The sequence below is a fragment of the Ceratotherium simum genome, chromosome 36, assembly GCF_057802395.1.
Source record: "Ceratotherium simum simum isolate JZ-2026a chromosome 36, ASM5780239v1, whole genome shotgun sequence".
Classification (NCBI taxonomy): Eukaryota; Metazoa; Chordata; class Mammalia; order Perissodactyla; family Rhinocerotidae; genus Ceratotherium; species Ceratotherium simum.
Window position 1 is genome coordinate 6,410,567 of NC_141935.1, and position 16,789 is coordinate 6,427,355.

A 16,789-nucleotide genomic window follows, 5' to 3' on the forward strand; every position below is an offset into this window, starting at 1 on the left:
GCCCAGGGCCAATCTTCCTCAGCAAAAAGAGGAGGATTGGCATCAGATGTTAGCTCAGGGCTGATCTTCCTCACACACACACACAAAAAGGGTAGAATATAACTGTGGCTGTTCTGAACAGAAGTAGATACTTTATTTTTACCATTTATTGTAACAAAAAATGAGTACCTGTCAGATATTTCCAATGACAGCAATTTGAAAATAGTCAAAGTTATGTACACAATTGTATTGTGGGCAAAACTATAGTAAGTTCTTGTTGACAGTTATATGGTTTGAAGTTAAGACGCTCTACAATAATTCCTGTAATTTTCTGTAAGCAGTATAACAAACTTGGCTTTTATTTATGTTCTAGATGAAATGAATGACCATCAAAGTACCCTCTCCTACATCCTGATTAATCCATCTCCAGATACCAGACTGGAGCTGAACGATGTTGTGTAAGTTGACCCATGTCTCACAAGAGGCATTTATTTTTAGAAAACCACGAATTTATTTATTTTTATATTTTTATTTCCACCATTATAGCTCCTTATTTTTCTTACAATGTAAATGCTTAGAAAGTCCAATTCTAATGTTTGTGTTCAATAAATAAATGCATTTTATATGTATTCCTGTGTGTAATACTATAAAAAAGCATTGTAGGATCGCAGAGGTATAAAACAAGGAAATAGCAGCATAAATTCTGTATTCTGTGAGCTAATATGTATTTGGGGAAATGAAAGCAAATATGTGAAATAAGAAGAAGACAGCCCAAAGGAAAACCTGGAATATACCATACTCTCTAGTTCTAAATACCTTAGTGTTCCTAAAAGCCAAAATGAAACAGGTCAAAACACTTACTAGGAAAAGGTAGTAATTTGCTTTGTCAAAAACTATGTACTGTGCATGTACAGTTGTACCAATGTTGCCTTGAAACTATGATACAGAGAAGAATAAGGACATTTCTTCTGATTTCAAAGTGCTTACATTCTAATTAACAAAACTACAATTTAAGCATAAAAATTTAATAGCAATATAATATGACTTTGTCACTAATGAAGTAAACGTCAGTTGAGTGAGACAGTGTTTTTCCAAATTCAAGGAGGAAGGCCTTATTGTGAGTTACAGTGATTACAAAGGATATAAGGTTTGAACTAGACTCTGGAGGGTAGATAGGATTTGTGTAGGTGGAGAGCAAAGGATGTTCCAGAACAGGGAAATGGCTTGAGAAAGTGCACCACGTGGGGATGCATAATGTGCTCCATTTGGCAACACTACATAGTCCGGTTTGACCAGAATAAAAGGTTTGTACTATTAGCATTTCTGCTATTAATTAGTTAAACATAATATTGGAAACATATTAAACCTGACTTTGGAAGGACCTTAGATGACAAAATAGGGAATTTAAACTCAACCTTACAGGCAATGGATAGCACTTAGATACATGAGCAAGAAAGTAGCAATATTTTACAAAAGACATTTTGGCAATTGGTATATTCCTAGAAGAGAAATTCTTAATAAGAATCTGCCCTGAAGTCCATGGTCCTGAGGCTGAGCCAGATCAAGAGCTGCTTGCCCCAGTAGCCAACTCCAGATCATATTAGTGACATAAAATAAATGCGAAAGATCTACAAGTCTTTGTGGGTGTTAGGTCCACAGGATGTGCTTGTATCTATAGTCAGGAATATTTGTAATTAGGTCAGAGCCTAGGAGGAGTGAGAACATTCTGTGATGCAGAGTATAAAATGTTTCCATGCAAGTGGTTTAGAACTAAAGCTAGTAATATGCCAAGAATTAGATAGAAGCCTACTTTTATATGTTGCCAGTTTTGTGGGCGATTTTGGCTGGATGGAAAGAGTACAATTTATTTTTTTTTAAGAGCTCTGCAAGAAGCAATAGAGTTGATTGGCAGGATGGATTAGGGTTGAAGTAAGCCTTTAAAGAGAGAAACCAGCTAAAAAGCGGTTATGCAGGTGTGAGGGAGATAAGAATCTGTCATGGCATCAGGATAATGGATTGTAAAGGCAAGCTCCTATGTAGATAAATTTTTGAAGGCAGAGTGAGACTTGTTCATTGGTGTGGGAAATGGAAAAGAAGGAGTCTAACATGGCTTTAAGATTTCAAATCTATGTGATTGCAAAAAAAAAAATGCTGGTTCACTGAAACAAGTCAGAATAGGGAGGCAATTTTTTAAGCAGGAAAAAGTTGTTGGCTGGGGAGGAAAGAGAGATGATGGGCTGGAGTTTAGTTACATTGTTCAATGTGCTCAGTGGAAATGACTAGAAAACATATAGAGTTCTTGAGCTTTAAAGAGGAGCTAGTTCTATATAGAAAACATTTATTTTTCATCTTCTAGATGAATAAAGCTAAAAAGAGAATGACTTTTCCAAAGACGAGATACATAAATTAGAAAAAGTAGAAGAATGAATATTGGATTGTTGACTAGCATTCAGTTTTAGTGCAGAGACATGAATGTGTTTCACAAACTTCTTCGGAAAATACATCAGCAGGGGTGACTTTAACCCAAAATCAGCTTGAAAAGATTTTTACAACGCACCTAAGATACAGCTAGCAAGTATAATAATGCTTTATTTTGCCATCTGATGATACTGGTTAGAATATAGGAGCTTTGGGGGATCAGAAAGGTAATTTCAGCTGTTAGAGTTCTTAAGGCAGCTGTCAAAAATTACATCCAGGGGTGATGCTGAATTTACAGAGGACTTCAAGTTAGATGAAAATATCTTATTTATGATGCACCTGGCTTTCAACTGCCCATTCTGGAGACTTCACTTATTATATTACTATAATAAAACAAAACTGCTCTTTTTTTCTTGTGTCCATATTTATATATGTCTTCTTTCCTTTAAACTCATAAAATCAGGCAATTTTTATTAATTCTCCAATCTGCCCCGTAAGTCCAACCTTCTCAGGCCTCTTTTTCAAGTTAATTTTAACTGTGTTAACTATATAGAGTTTTTTAAAAGCTATGCTTACCTTATTCGTATTCTATAATAAATTCTAAGTTTCTTGAGCCTAATATAATTATTTACCATGATTATTTTTGATAGAATGGGAAGATATTGTTAACCTTTTGAGTCTATGAACATGTCCTTCCATCAAATAGATACTTATAATTTGAAATAATTCCCCGAACTTTTAAACTTACAAATAAAATATGTATGTTGGAAGGTATACAGGTAAAATAAACATGACATTTTCTGCCTTTTGGATACTAGTATTTTTTATTACTTTTAGGCTAAAACATCTGTTTGACTGCTATAAAAGACCTTTTTTGCAATGATCTGTATTGGTGGCATTGGAATAATTAAATTTTAGTATAACTGGAGCAATGACAAATATCATGAAAAAAATGCCTACTGTGACCAGTAGTACATAAAAACACATTTAAGAAATTTATTTTATAGACTCATAGGTTTAGTAGTGATAATAATAGGGAAAGAAACTTTTGCAGCTACACCAATGTTTTTAGGGGATAATGGATTATACTCACACCTTCTATATTTTTCTAAAAAATCACTTTCAGAAGTTCATTTTAAATGAAGGAGCAGCATTAATTTGATTCAAAGAACAATAAATCACTAGATGATATGGCGTTAAAAAGCTTAATGGGCACTATTAGTTTTCTTCATCGATCTACAATGCTATTGATATTTAAATAATTATAAAGCAGAGTGCATAGATAACAAAATCCAGTTAATAGATCCAAGGACACTAATCTCAACTTTTATTTGATGGAAGAAAATAAACTGCAGAGTTTTAAATTACCTTTTCTCATTTTCATTAAGGGACCTATTTTATGAATAGTTTTCCTTTAGTTTTCAAGAGGAAAAGCACAATCTTCATTAGAGTTCTTACTTTTAAATTAGTTTCTCTGTTCATTTTTTCCCCTACTAAAATTATTATAAAACTATGAAATACTAATTTCATTTGAACCTGAAACAAGACTTGCTTGGAATGCTGCATTACGTATAGTTACTTTCCTTCCTCCCCCACAAACCCTCAGTGGCTTCCCACTGCTTTTGGAACAGAAATTGAAACTACTTATCCTGAAGCTTCAAGTCCTTCATTAGCTGTTTTCTACTTTTCTTCCTGAGTTTACCTACCGCTATTTTCTGGTCTAACCAGTCTTCTAAAGTCAAACGTTTTCTAAACACATCAGGAACATCCCTCCCCTGTACGCCCTACTGTCCAAGTCTGGGATTGCCTCTCTGCTCCTCTCCACTCCAGCCTGGGAGCAGCTAGAGCCGACCTCTCCAATAAAGTGTTCCCTAATTCTCTCTGTTCTTTTTCTCTTTCCATGATGTTTGGAATTTCTGCTTCTTTTTAGATCTGCTTCATAAATTAAACTCGAATAATGTTCTGCAGGACAGGGGCCAGGGTTTGTGACTTTTTATATTTCCAGATCCTAGCTCAGTATTCTAGAGGCACTCAAGAAGTGGAAGCTCATATCATTTGACAGTCTGAAGTAAAACATCTCTCTTAAAACAAATTCTAACATTATTGAAATGTGTGAGTTTGGCAGAAGAACATTTTCCTGTTTACTAGTAGAATGAATTAAGAATTATTTTTTGTTCTTTTGCATAATTGCTTACTATAGCATAATCTAAATGTTAGACTAATAAATTTCCAGATAAAATATTATCTACACATAATGTTCTCCATAACATTTACTAAATCATTAATTTTATAGAATCATAGACTATTTCAATTAAAAAGACTATAGAAATTATTTATATCAAATTTATTTATGAATGATAAAAATAAGACTAAGAGGAGTTAAGTAATAAAAGAATCATGCCTAGGAATTGCATCTCCTTGATAGAAAAATAGCCAAAGTAGGGGATAATACATCAACAAAATACTAAAATGAAACATAAACCTTTGATAAGAAGAAAGTGGTGAAATGGGTCATAACTGAAAGATAATGATACTTAAGTCAGCAGCATTCATCATCATAATCTTCTTAGGTATAGAAATAATACAAGCCCTGCAAAATTCTATGGGCCAACTAAACAGTGAGTTTTCCTACCAATGCTATATATAGAGACACAGTTTAGATAACATAAAAACTGAGCAGATAAATTTGAAGTAGCATTCTGAAGTGTTAGTGTGGATTAGTTTTGCCTTTATATATTATTACAGTTATTTTCTTTGTTTTCTTTTATTAGATACTTAATCCGACCAGATCCACTGGCATACCTTCCAAACAGTGAACCCAGTCGGAAAAACAGCATCTGTAACACCACCACTCAAGACTCTCGGGAAGAAACTCAGCTTTGATAAAAAGAAAATAAGAGACTCTTTTTTTTTTTCCTACAAGGATCTTGCTTGGAACAACTCTAAATCTTAGAGAAAAAAAAAATGTTGCTGGCATGTAATAAACTAGATTGGAGTATATTCAATTCTCTCATATTTTAAAAAATCTATTCTCTTAGAAGTGTAGATTATTTTGAAATTTAAAGTACTGCTTATTGGTACTCCTATTGATATATAAAGACATCAATGGAATGATTTTGAAAACCCAAATCAAAACACAAAAATTTAAATCTGATATTTAATTGTTTGACAATAATCCAAACTGTATGAAGCCAATTTTAAAATGTGTTAAAGTTTTATGAAATTAAACTGAAAATCCAACTGTATTTGGTGCATCATAATGGACGTAGATGATTGTTGCCCCTCTTAAATACTAAATGTCATATTCAATTCTTTAAAGTGGCTGTTTTATAAAATGGAGCTCATCATAAATGTCTAGTCTTCTCTGCACAGAGATTAACAAACAAACTTGTGTGGCTGACTTTTGTGTAAGAATCATAGTTTGCTTTAGAATATAAATCCTTAAGTCATTTTAACCTTTTTTGTTACCTTCTCTTATGAAACTCTATCATATTCGTTTTAGAGTTTCAGATGTTCATAGCATGTTTGATTACACTGAAGAAACCAAAACAAACAAAAAGAAATATCAAGGACCTGAACTTTTGCTAATTTTATGTCTGACATACCTTGTATGCCAAGAAAAGTGTATTAAAAAGCAAATATTTATTGTTCTCCTAAAAGAACGCCTAACAGAGACAGTACTTAAAACACATTCATTGACTTAAATTTAATCCAAGTATTGGATCATTAGCTGAAATATGCAGTAATGATTTTTCAATAGACTCTTGAGCTTTAATATTTTTCATGTATCTATACAGTATATTTCATTAGAAAGATACTTTAAAATTCAAAGAAGCAAAATTATACTTTTTATGAAATACAAAGACATTTCAAAATATGAAAAGTCCCCCTTTATGCCTTTAGTATTGAAATAATCATCCACAAAAAAATGGTATTTTAAAAAGTTTGATTTAATTTTGAAAAATCATCTATAAGAACTATGTTTTAACATTGTGAGGAAAAAAAGCATATAATAAAGACAAGTTGCTTTTACTGTTTAAATTTGACATAAATCATGCAGAATTTGACAGTTTCAAATTAAATATAAATTGACCCTTGGTGACACCAATGGTTTTATCTGTATTGATTTATTCCACTTCAGAAACAGACTGTAAAGCACAAGAGAATGGTTTGCCAGGTAGTTGGAATGTGTTAAGGTATTCCCATGAGGGAGACATTGGTAAACTTAAAAAGATATTTTTCTTCTAATTTTGTATTTGTTTTTATTTCTGAACTTGACATTGAATTTTAATTCAACAGAAAATAAGACATATAAGACTACAAAGAGACATTTTATCTTTTCTTTTCATAAGGAAGCAGATAAATTGAAAGGAAAATAGAAGGACTAAAGAAACATGGATAAAGAAAGCCTAACGTTCCCCCAAATAATTCTGTGGAAATAAAAATATAAACCATAAAATGTGAAATTATAGATTATAGCCATTGTATAATTTGGCTTAGAGAATATGAAATGCCTATTTGTTGTTGTTGTTTTTTAGTATTTTACATTACTCTCATTTCGGAACGACAAGAACACCAAGAATTTCCCCTAAAACAGTGAGAGCCTATTTTTAATTTTCTTTAACCAGACAGGGAAGCAGAATTTATAACATGTTACTTAAAATTGGAAGCATATCTTAAAACAAAGATTGTATGCATATATACATGTATATGTTATAAACACAGGTGAAATATATTTGACAAACACATACATGTAAATTATTCAAACTAAAGGCAGAATTGAACTGATATATGTAATGGAGAACAGTAATGAATTTAATGAACATGTTTCATATTTGCACATCAATAGTCAAGTATGTTTGTTTGAGTTGCCATTTCTTTACTCCATTACAGTTATTTTCAGGAATAAATGTAAGATATTACAAATCTTCTGTTTCCCCACAAGATGTCCCCACAAGTTTAGTATTTTTGCATTATGACAGGTGGCAAGACTAGGCTTTTAAGCTAGGACATGAGGATATTTCCTGTAAAACTGAAAATTTTGTTTCATAAATTTTACAATAATTATTTTTGATTATGAACATTAGTCCAAATTTAATATTTGACACAATTCATATCAGCTTGCTATAATAATGATAGTTTATTAGTCTTTCTGTTACTTAAAGAATAAAAACATGCTTATGAAAGCCTTTTAACAAACTGTTGCCTTTTTAAAATACTTACACTTGCACATGAAAATAAAACATCAAGTCAATACTAGTCCTTGTAACCCTACGGGAATTGGTTCTGTTTATTGTCTATGTACCATTTTGCTACTGGTTACATTGAATTGCTTTAAAATAAATAATAAAATTATTTCTGATGATGAAAACTCTTCGTGTTTTTTTGCCAAAACTTTAATTGTTTAGGCAAATTATGTTTTGAAGCTACAAAATGCATTTGTCACTTTCATATTTCAGAGGCAACATAAACATGAAGGTGATCTCATTGGAAAAGATAGCCATGAATAAACTGTTGTTGAATTCCTTCTTCATACAATAGGTTCTGAATTACTCTGTGGCAGGAAAGGAGAAGGGAGGAGGGAAGGACAGGGAGCCTGGAGATAGAGAAGAGGAAGTGAAGAAATGGAAAGAAGAAAAAAAAAGAAAGTGATGGAAAAAACTAACGTAGGTGCCAGAAGAAAAATATTTTTTTTTTACAAAACAGAGAATAGTGTCCCAATACACTAATTTAATGGACAGATAAGTACTGGTTAGAGAAAAGAAAAATAATTTTAAATGCAAAGGTAGACTTTTGGTTCCAGGAAAATGGAGTAGACACATCCCTCCCTACTCTTCCTGCTAAGTACAGCTAGAACCCCTAGATATTAGGTATCAAACAAGCACAAGTGACTGAAAAGAGGAGAGAAGAAGCAAGACGGACTAGGACACCGGGACTTGAAGAACAGCATGGTGGGGAGTTCCTTCCATTTTCTTTTTGCCTCCTGTGTATCGTGGATGGATAGTGGGAAATACCAATGAGCACAGACAAGAAGTCCCAAGAAAAGCCTGCTCTCTTCTTCCAAATGACTGACTCCTGCAGCAAGTGCAGCTTCCCCAGCACCAGCCTCCTGGTGCCCCTGGAGTGTGGGCGGTTTCTCCAGAGAATGGCTCCTAGAATTTAGGGAAGTCAACACACCCACCGGCCAGCAGCTTCCCTCAGCACCGCCTTGGACAGTTTTGTGGCCAAGCGCCTCCAGTGAGTCACTGCCCCATGAACCACTTTCCCTCTATTTCCAGCAAGTCCCACCAGCGCAGCACCACAATGACTTGACTGCAATTCTGAGCCACAGCTGTGCCATCTCCAACAGAGTCTGGATTTCAGTCCTGGAGTCTCTTCACGGGGCACTTTATCTCAGCCCTGAAGATAATGCCGGCTCCTTATATCTGCTATTTCTGTATTATTTTCAACTTCTCTTTACTTATGACTACCCTGTTGGTCATTATGCCAAAGCTCTGCTACAGTTAATGATTCTCTCTATTAAGTTTTCTCTGTCCAAATCACTTGTGGTTTCTCTTTCCAGATTGGACTCTGGCTGAGACATGATGCACATATAGCAGTTCTCCATCTGATTAAGTCTGAGATAATGGTGATATCAGATTCCAAAGACTGCAATCTGAAGGACAGATTTTGGGAAAATACAACAAATTGAACAGCACCTGCTGGGAAACTTCAAAGACAGACAATGTTCATCCCGTGGAGCGTTAGACCACGTTTATTTCATTTTGATCTTCTCTGCTCTTTTTATAGGACTTCTCTCCGGTCTATTTTTTTTTTGTAATTTTATTTATTTATTTTTTCCCCCAAAGCCCCAGTAGATAGTTGTATGTCATAGCTGCACATCCTTCTAGTTGCTGTATGTGGGACACGGACTCAGCATGACTGGAGAAGCAGAGCGTCGGTGCATGCCCGGGATCCGAACCTGGGCCGCCAGCCTCAGAGCGCGCACACTTAACCGCTAAGCCACCCGGCAAGCCCCTCTCCGGTCTATTTTATTTGCAGGGTCAGGTCAGCTTTAATTATGGTAGATCAATCTAAGATCGTAGCAAATGTTTCTAAAAAAACAGTTATTTGGCTTATAATTAAAGTCTATGTACCATCTTAGTATTCAGCAGAATTATATTTTATTACTTATATCTAAAAATGTTTCAGTAGAAACAAAGCAATGATCTGTCTTCGTAAATATAACAGCAGAAATCTTTAACAAATGGCACTATAATTTAATCACACTCCAAAGAAATATATAGTTCTACACAAAATTTATATTTTCCCTTTTCTCCCATATACAAATATGTTTCATTTCAAGTATCAGCAGGCTAGATATGTTTGCATTTGAACATTAAATACAAGTCCAAGAGGAAACATTCCACAATTTATAGAATGAGATTCTTTTATCTGTATGTTACTGATATTCATATACAATAAGAAAGCTTGAGTCGGTCGTTGAAATTCAAAGACTTTTCTTCTTCTCTGAAAACTCTCAACTTGCGAGAGACAGGGACTACGTGATGCTCATTACTAGACCTGAGGTAGATACAGATGTTGAGGTTTGTAAATACATTGCACAGCCATATAGGCACAAATACATTGTATAATGCTAAAGTAATAATTTTAGAGTTGTCAGTACTTTTTAATATAGATATTGTCATATTTCAAATATTATATCAATTTGCATCAAATGTAATGGATTCCAAATTTTAATAGAGACCACAGAATGAGACCCCCAAAAGATCTGTCAGTCTATCATTGTCTTAGTCCATTTGGGCTGCTGTAACAAAAGTACCATAGACTGAGTGGCTTAAACAACAGACATTCATTTTTCACCGTTCTGGAGGCTGGGAAGTCCAAGATCAAGAGGCCAGCAGATTCAGTGTTTGGTGAGATCCACTGCCTGGTTCTTAGATGGATGTCTTGTTTTATCCACACCTGGCAGAAAGTGGAGAGAAACAAACTCTCTTGGGACTCTTACAAGGGCATAATTCCATTCATGAGATTACCACCCTCATGATCTCATCTAATCCTAATTTCCTCTCAAAGACCCAACCTCCTAATATCATCATACTGGGGGGCTAGGGCTTCAACATATGAATTTGGGGAGGATACAACCATTCAGTCCATATAATTCTGCCCCTGGCTCCCCCAAATTCATGTCCTCTCATGCAAAATACATTCATTCCATCCCAACAGCTCCAAAAGTCTTAACTCCTATCAGCATCAACTCTAACGTCTAAAGTCCGAAATCTCATCTAAATATCATCTACATTAGATATGGGCGAGACTCAGGTACAAGTAATTTATGTTGAGGTAGAATTCCTCTCCAGCTGTGAACCTGTGAAAGCAGACAGGTTATGTGCTTCCAAAACACAATGGTAGCACAGGCATAGGATAGACATTCCCATTCCAAAAGGGAGATATAGGAAAGAAGAAAGGAGTGAGAGGTCCCAAGTAAGTCCAAAATGTAACGGGACAAATTCCATTAGAGCCGGAGGCTTAAGAATAACCCTCTTTGACTCAACAATCTGCCTTAGAATGTCACTGCACAGCTCAGTGGACCGCCCCACAGCAGCGCTCTGCCTGGGCCCTGCCCGTGGTGGCTCTGTGCCTGGGCGCTGCCCCTGCAGCAGCTCTCTGCCAGGCTACCCTCCATGCTGTGGTCCTCCTGGGATGGGATGTTACATTCATGGCTCAAGGCACATTCATTCTCTGAAACCTAGGTGAAGGCAGGCATGCCCCCCAGACCCGTGCACTCTGCAGGCTGGCAAAGATAGTCTGTGCAGATGCTGCCAAAGTTTGCAGCCTGTGCCTTCTGGAGTGGCAGCCACCGTGGCCATGTTGCAATGAGACCCTCTGGAGCCACACCGGGGATGGCCTAGGAGTGCTGCATCAGAGTGCAAGGGGTGGAGCCCACGGAGTTGAGGCAAGATTGGGCAGTGCATGCTAAAGTCCTGCTGGCACAGGGGCTCCTCCTTCAAAACCGCTCTGGCCCCTGGGTCCTTGCACTCTGCGCCTGTGATGAGGGTGGCAGCTCTAATGATCTTTGTCTTCTGGATCATTCTTCCACTGTCTTGAAGAATAGCGTTTGGCTTCCATTGATCCATACTAATCCTCTTATCAAATGGTCTCTTGGCCACACGTTTAGTGTTCCCATTTTTTTGCAACATGGATAGGCTGAGAATTTTCCAAATCTGTCAGTTTAGCTTCCTTTTTCCTTAACAATTACATCTTTAAGTCACTTCTCTGTCCTGGCATTTTGCTACAAATAGTCAGGAGGAGCTCAGCTACACCCTGAAAAGTGTGCTTAGAGGTCTCCTCAGCTATATATCCAATTTTCATCCCTTACAAGTTCTACCTTCCATAAAACACTAGAACACAAACACAATTCAGCCAAGTTCTTTGCCACTATTAACAAGGGTATAACTTGCTATGTAACTTATAAGTTATGTAACATAACTCCTTCATCCTCTACCCATATCCAGTTCCAAATCCACTACCTTGTGTTTACGTATTTGTTACAACAGTACCCCACTTCTCAGTGCCAATTGCTGTTTTACTTCACTCAGGTTGCTATAACAAAAACACCATAGACTGGGTGGCTTAAACAACAAACATTTATTTTCTCACATGTCTGGAGGCTGGGAAGTCCAAGACCAAGGTGCTGGCAGATTTGGTGTCTGGTGAGAACCCACTTCCTGGTTTGTAGATGGCCGTCTTCTCATCATACATTCACATGGCAGAGAGTGGAGAGAAGCAAGTTCCCTCAAACTCTCATGAGGGCATTCATCACATTCCTGAGGGCTCCACTTTCTTGACTTCATCTGATCCTAATTATCTCCCAAAGGCCCACTTCCTAATACCATTACATTGGAGGGTAGGATTTCAACATATGAATTTGAGGGAGACACAAACATTCAATCTATAACATTCATATGATCTCACAAGGAAACTGGCACTTTGTGGCATATATTTGGCAGGACAGATTTGGCTCTACAGCACTAATAAATAAACACCATAATCTCAGTGTCCTAATATAAAAATAAAAGTAGTTTTATCTGGGATCATGTCCAATGCAGACAATGATCTAATTTTAGGATAAAAGAGTTTACAAATACATATTCATTGGAATAGTACAAGTGTCAAAATCATTGGAGTAATATAAATATAATGAAAATATTTTTACCTTAACTAAGGATTCAAACTTGGACAAAAAATATTGAGAAAACAACAACTACTTGAAAAGTATTTCAATTTTAGATGTTCGAGCCAACTAAGCTACAAATGACTTGATTTTGAAAAATATCTTATGATAACTTTTTAACGAAAACTAATTGATTTTTAATGTTTTTGGCAAAAAAAGCATGCTGTGAAATGACTATGAAATGACTGACATTTCTACCGTAAAACATGTTGCTGAAAATAATTAAGTAGCAGTTCTTGATTTATTATCGCTAACTACAGGAGCAAAGTTCTTTATTTTATTCATTTATTTTTTATTTATTGATGAGGAAGTTTGGCCATGAGCTAATATCCGTGCCCGTCTTCTTCCATTTTGTATATGGGATGCCGCCACAGTGTGGCTTGATGAGTGGTGCGTATGTCTGCGCCCAGCATCCGAACCTGCGAACTCCCGGCTGCTGAGGCAGAGCGCGCGAACTTAACCACTATGCAACCAGGCCGGCCCCAAAGTTTTTATTTGGAAGTAGTCAATGTCTCCCAAGTTAGTGTCAGCAATCCTCATTTCTCACTTTAGTGAAGTTAAGATTTATTCTTGCACAAGGAAACGAGTTGCGTTCGAATTCGAGGCAGCAGGAAGAGGAATCAGTTACCTCCAAGTCACTGTTACAAACTCAAAAGCCTAAATTAGCAGAAGAGAAGATGGTTCTTTGATCACTTGGCCATATAAATATTTCAGGGCACATAGTTTTAGAACAAGGAATCTATCTGTTGAAAAATTTCTACCTATTTATCAATATGGTTGTGATATTTATTAGATAATACTAAAAATTAAAATCAGTTAATAAAATTATTTTACTTAAGTCATTTTGGGGTCATACTATCATTTTTTTCTTGAGTTTGCTGAAATATTAATATCTACATACTGTAAATAACAAACTATCGAAAGTGTATTACTAAGAATTTGCAAGAGCAAAAAATTAGTATTTCACAATATTTCCCATAAGTTTTGTAAAGTTTTTTTTACCCGTTATTAAAAGATATTGACAAGATCTCCCTGCCTCATAATTATTTGGACTTTCAGAGCAATTTTTTGATATTAAAAGAATTAAACTTCCCTGATATCTTTCAATATTCCTCAACACACTCCTTTTGTTTACCTCTTTATATAAAATATTCACCAAAGTAATTACCAAATTCGTATAACCTTGAAGTGACTTAGTAAAGTAATTTAACATCCTTTTGTATCATAGATAGAAGACAATTTTCATCTGAGTCTGAAATCAATTGTTTCTTTGTAACTCTTCCAATATTATCACAGAATAAACTACAGGGTATAGATGATGATCAAGGGTAAGTAATTTGTTTTGTGTATACAATATTGACCAGTTCTCTAGACTTATCTGTGTCGTAATTGTCACATCTTGCATCCTGCAATGGTTCACTGCACCTACTTTCACAGAGGCAGCTGCTTGGCCCTGGGACATGCAGAAGCTAAATGGTGGGGCATTTTTCCCCCATGTAAAGGTGGTTGGTCACCTAGCATCAACTCCCCATGGCAGAGATGGTGCTCTGAGAGCCAACAAAGATGAAGTTGTGTCTGTGCCCATTCCTTACTGAGCTGATGCAAGAGGAGGATTGCTTAAAGTCACAGAAGTCTCTGTTGAAAAGAGTAAGAGTTGAGCATGCTCTTGGAGCCAGTACTCGTTCCAGCTGGTTATGTCAGAGGCTCTGGAGAGCACGAAACCACTGGTGTTGGTACCCGGCTGATGAAATTGCAAATGACTTTTATAGAAGAAGATCGCTGTAGATTTGGACACCTCAAAATATTATGTTGCAATTGTACATTGTCATTAACTAAAAAATGGTTGACATGAGGACCTTAAAAGTTCAGATGTAGATCTCTGTTGAAAATTATTAAAAATATATTCAGCTGATGATACCCATTTTTTATCACCCCAATCAGATTGCCATCTGCTCACAGGATATAAACACAAAGCTATTGTTTTATAGTAGCACAAGAAAGAGATCCTGAAATGTCTAAAGACAAACTTGAAGACCATCTTTGATTTTCCTCTTCTCCTTCATTACTACTTCGACCCACCAGTTAATTCCCAAGTCCTGTTATTTCTACCTCCTAAATGACTCCAATCCTATATTCTCACCACTGCTTTCCTAGACCAGTACAGACACTAGCCTACTCCTGGGCTACTCTAATAAACCTGCCAAACCCAACGTTGCCCTCCTCCATTCTTTGCTCCAAATTATGGTCAGAAACATTCTTCAAAAATTTAAGTTGATTCTTACTTAAAATCATCCAAAGGCTTCTTTCTCAATACTCTAGAATAGAGACCAAAATAATTAGCAGTTCTAATAGGTATGATCTGACTCTGCTTTTACATCTCTGTCTCACCTCTTGTTCGCTATGTTTCACTCACTTTGAACTGTTTTCAGTTTTTCAAATATGCCACATGCTCTTTTTCTAATGAAGATATACACACGACATTTCTTCTGCCTCAAATTATATTCCTCCTACCTTTGACCATCTAACTTCTACTCATTCCATTGAAGGGGAGCAGAATTTGCTATCCCAAAATGTGTCTCTTTGGATTGAATACTTTTAAGAACAAAAGACTCAGGAAGAAACTTTCCCCCCTAAGTGCCTAAAAGAATTTAAGATAGAAGGTCTGTTCCAGGAAGGAGCTAATTCCACACATAACTATAGCATAATATGAACTAGGTGTGCTAGACAGGGAGGAACCTAGCAAGGCCCACTTGATCAAAGTCCTCTCCATATCTCATTTTCTTTGCAAGGCATGGCAAACAGTTGTTTACCAAACATTTGCTTTTCCATCTCCATGAGAATTGCCTTCCTTCCCTTTGAAGTTCCAAATCACTACCCCCAATATCTTCTTTTGTCTTTAGCTGAAGATAATATTTAAGATTGTGGCTTTGGCCATTTTGGCGAGTTACTCAGTTTTCCTGGGTTTCTCCCATATGTACATGTTATTAAACTTCTCTGATTTTCTCCTGTTATTCTGTCTCATGTCAATTTTATTCTTAGACCAGCCGGAAGAACCTAGAGGGTCAAAGAATATTTCTTCCTCCTCTACATACCCAAATTTAAATACATTGGGTCTCAGCGTCAAAATCTCTTACTCAAAATCCTTTTCTTATCCTCCAATCTACACTGCATCCCCCATTATACTTATTCACAGCACCATTTATATGGTCACCATTTGTTACACAGTTACATTGTTATCATTTGCTTAATGTCTATTTTCCATTACATTCACAGCAATTATTGTATATTTCAATGATCACTGTATCCACTGCCTAAGATATTGTCTAAAATGAGTGTGTGTACATATCTGTGAATACACGTAAATGTACGTATTTTTGAAACCAGTAAAGAATTTTTTCTATTATATCTATCCTCAGTAGTTTTGGTATATGTAAGAAATTTGTAAACTGTATGTATTATACCAATGGAAGAAAAGAATAACATTGAATTTATCATAGTATGATTTTATAATCTGAAGTATGGTCAAGAATTTAGTTAAACCTGAGAAGGGAGTGCTCTGCAGCTTTCAACAGGAGGGTGAAAACTTGGGATTTCCTACAATAAAAATGATCAATAGAAGCTTTCCCACAAGTGTAGCTATAGTACAATATTTTTACAGAATATAAAATTGGAAATGCAAAATTTAATCCAATCAGTAAAGAGAAATCATCTAACATCAATAAATCTGTATCCATAATCAGGGGATATTAAAAAAAAATAGAACACTTTATCACTAAGACTTATCTCAACAGTGTTTTTGCCTGAATAAGGCAAATGCACACACTATATCTAAATAATTTGTGTTATTATTAATTATACATACGCTTATAGAAATTTAGGGCTATACATCAAAACATAAAAAATACAATCATTATAATCCACAATACCAGCATCCAAACATATTTTCTATTAATATATTTATGCTTTTGCTTGTAGGACTATCTCAATGTAGTATGTATATTGAATATTAGATGCATCTGCAGCGTTGCATCTTGATTTTTAAACTTAGTATTATACTGTGGGGCTTTCCAAAGCTTTGATGCATTATTCAAACATTCTTTTTAAAACTACATAATATCCCATCATTTACATACACCAGAATGTAACTATTTTCATATG

The 16,789-nt window shown here is 35.6% G+C and overlaps 1 protein-coding gene across 3 annotated transcripts in view; it reads left to right on the forward strand.

The window, feature by feature from the left end:
- Window positions 1-7,758, forward strand: part of KCNT2 (potassium sodium-activated channel subfamily T member 2) — a 341,540-nt gene extending 333,782 nt beyond the window's left edge. For 2 of the 3 annotated variants that reach the window (XM_087424351.1, XM_014794147.2), the window contains 2 exons: window positions 353-437; window positions 5,169-7,758. In XM_087424351.1, coding sequence (XP_087280477.1) covers window positions 353-437; window positions 5,169-5,280 — 197 coding nt within the window. In that variant the 3' untranslated portion in view covers window positions 5,281-7,758. Of the gene's footprint in view, window positions 1-352; window positions 438-5,168 lie in introns of those variants that run through there. The other variant, XM_087424352.1, reaches the window with a different exon arrangement.
- Window positions 7,759-16,789: the final 9,031 nt, after the last annotated feature.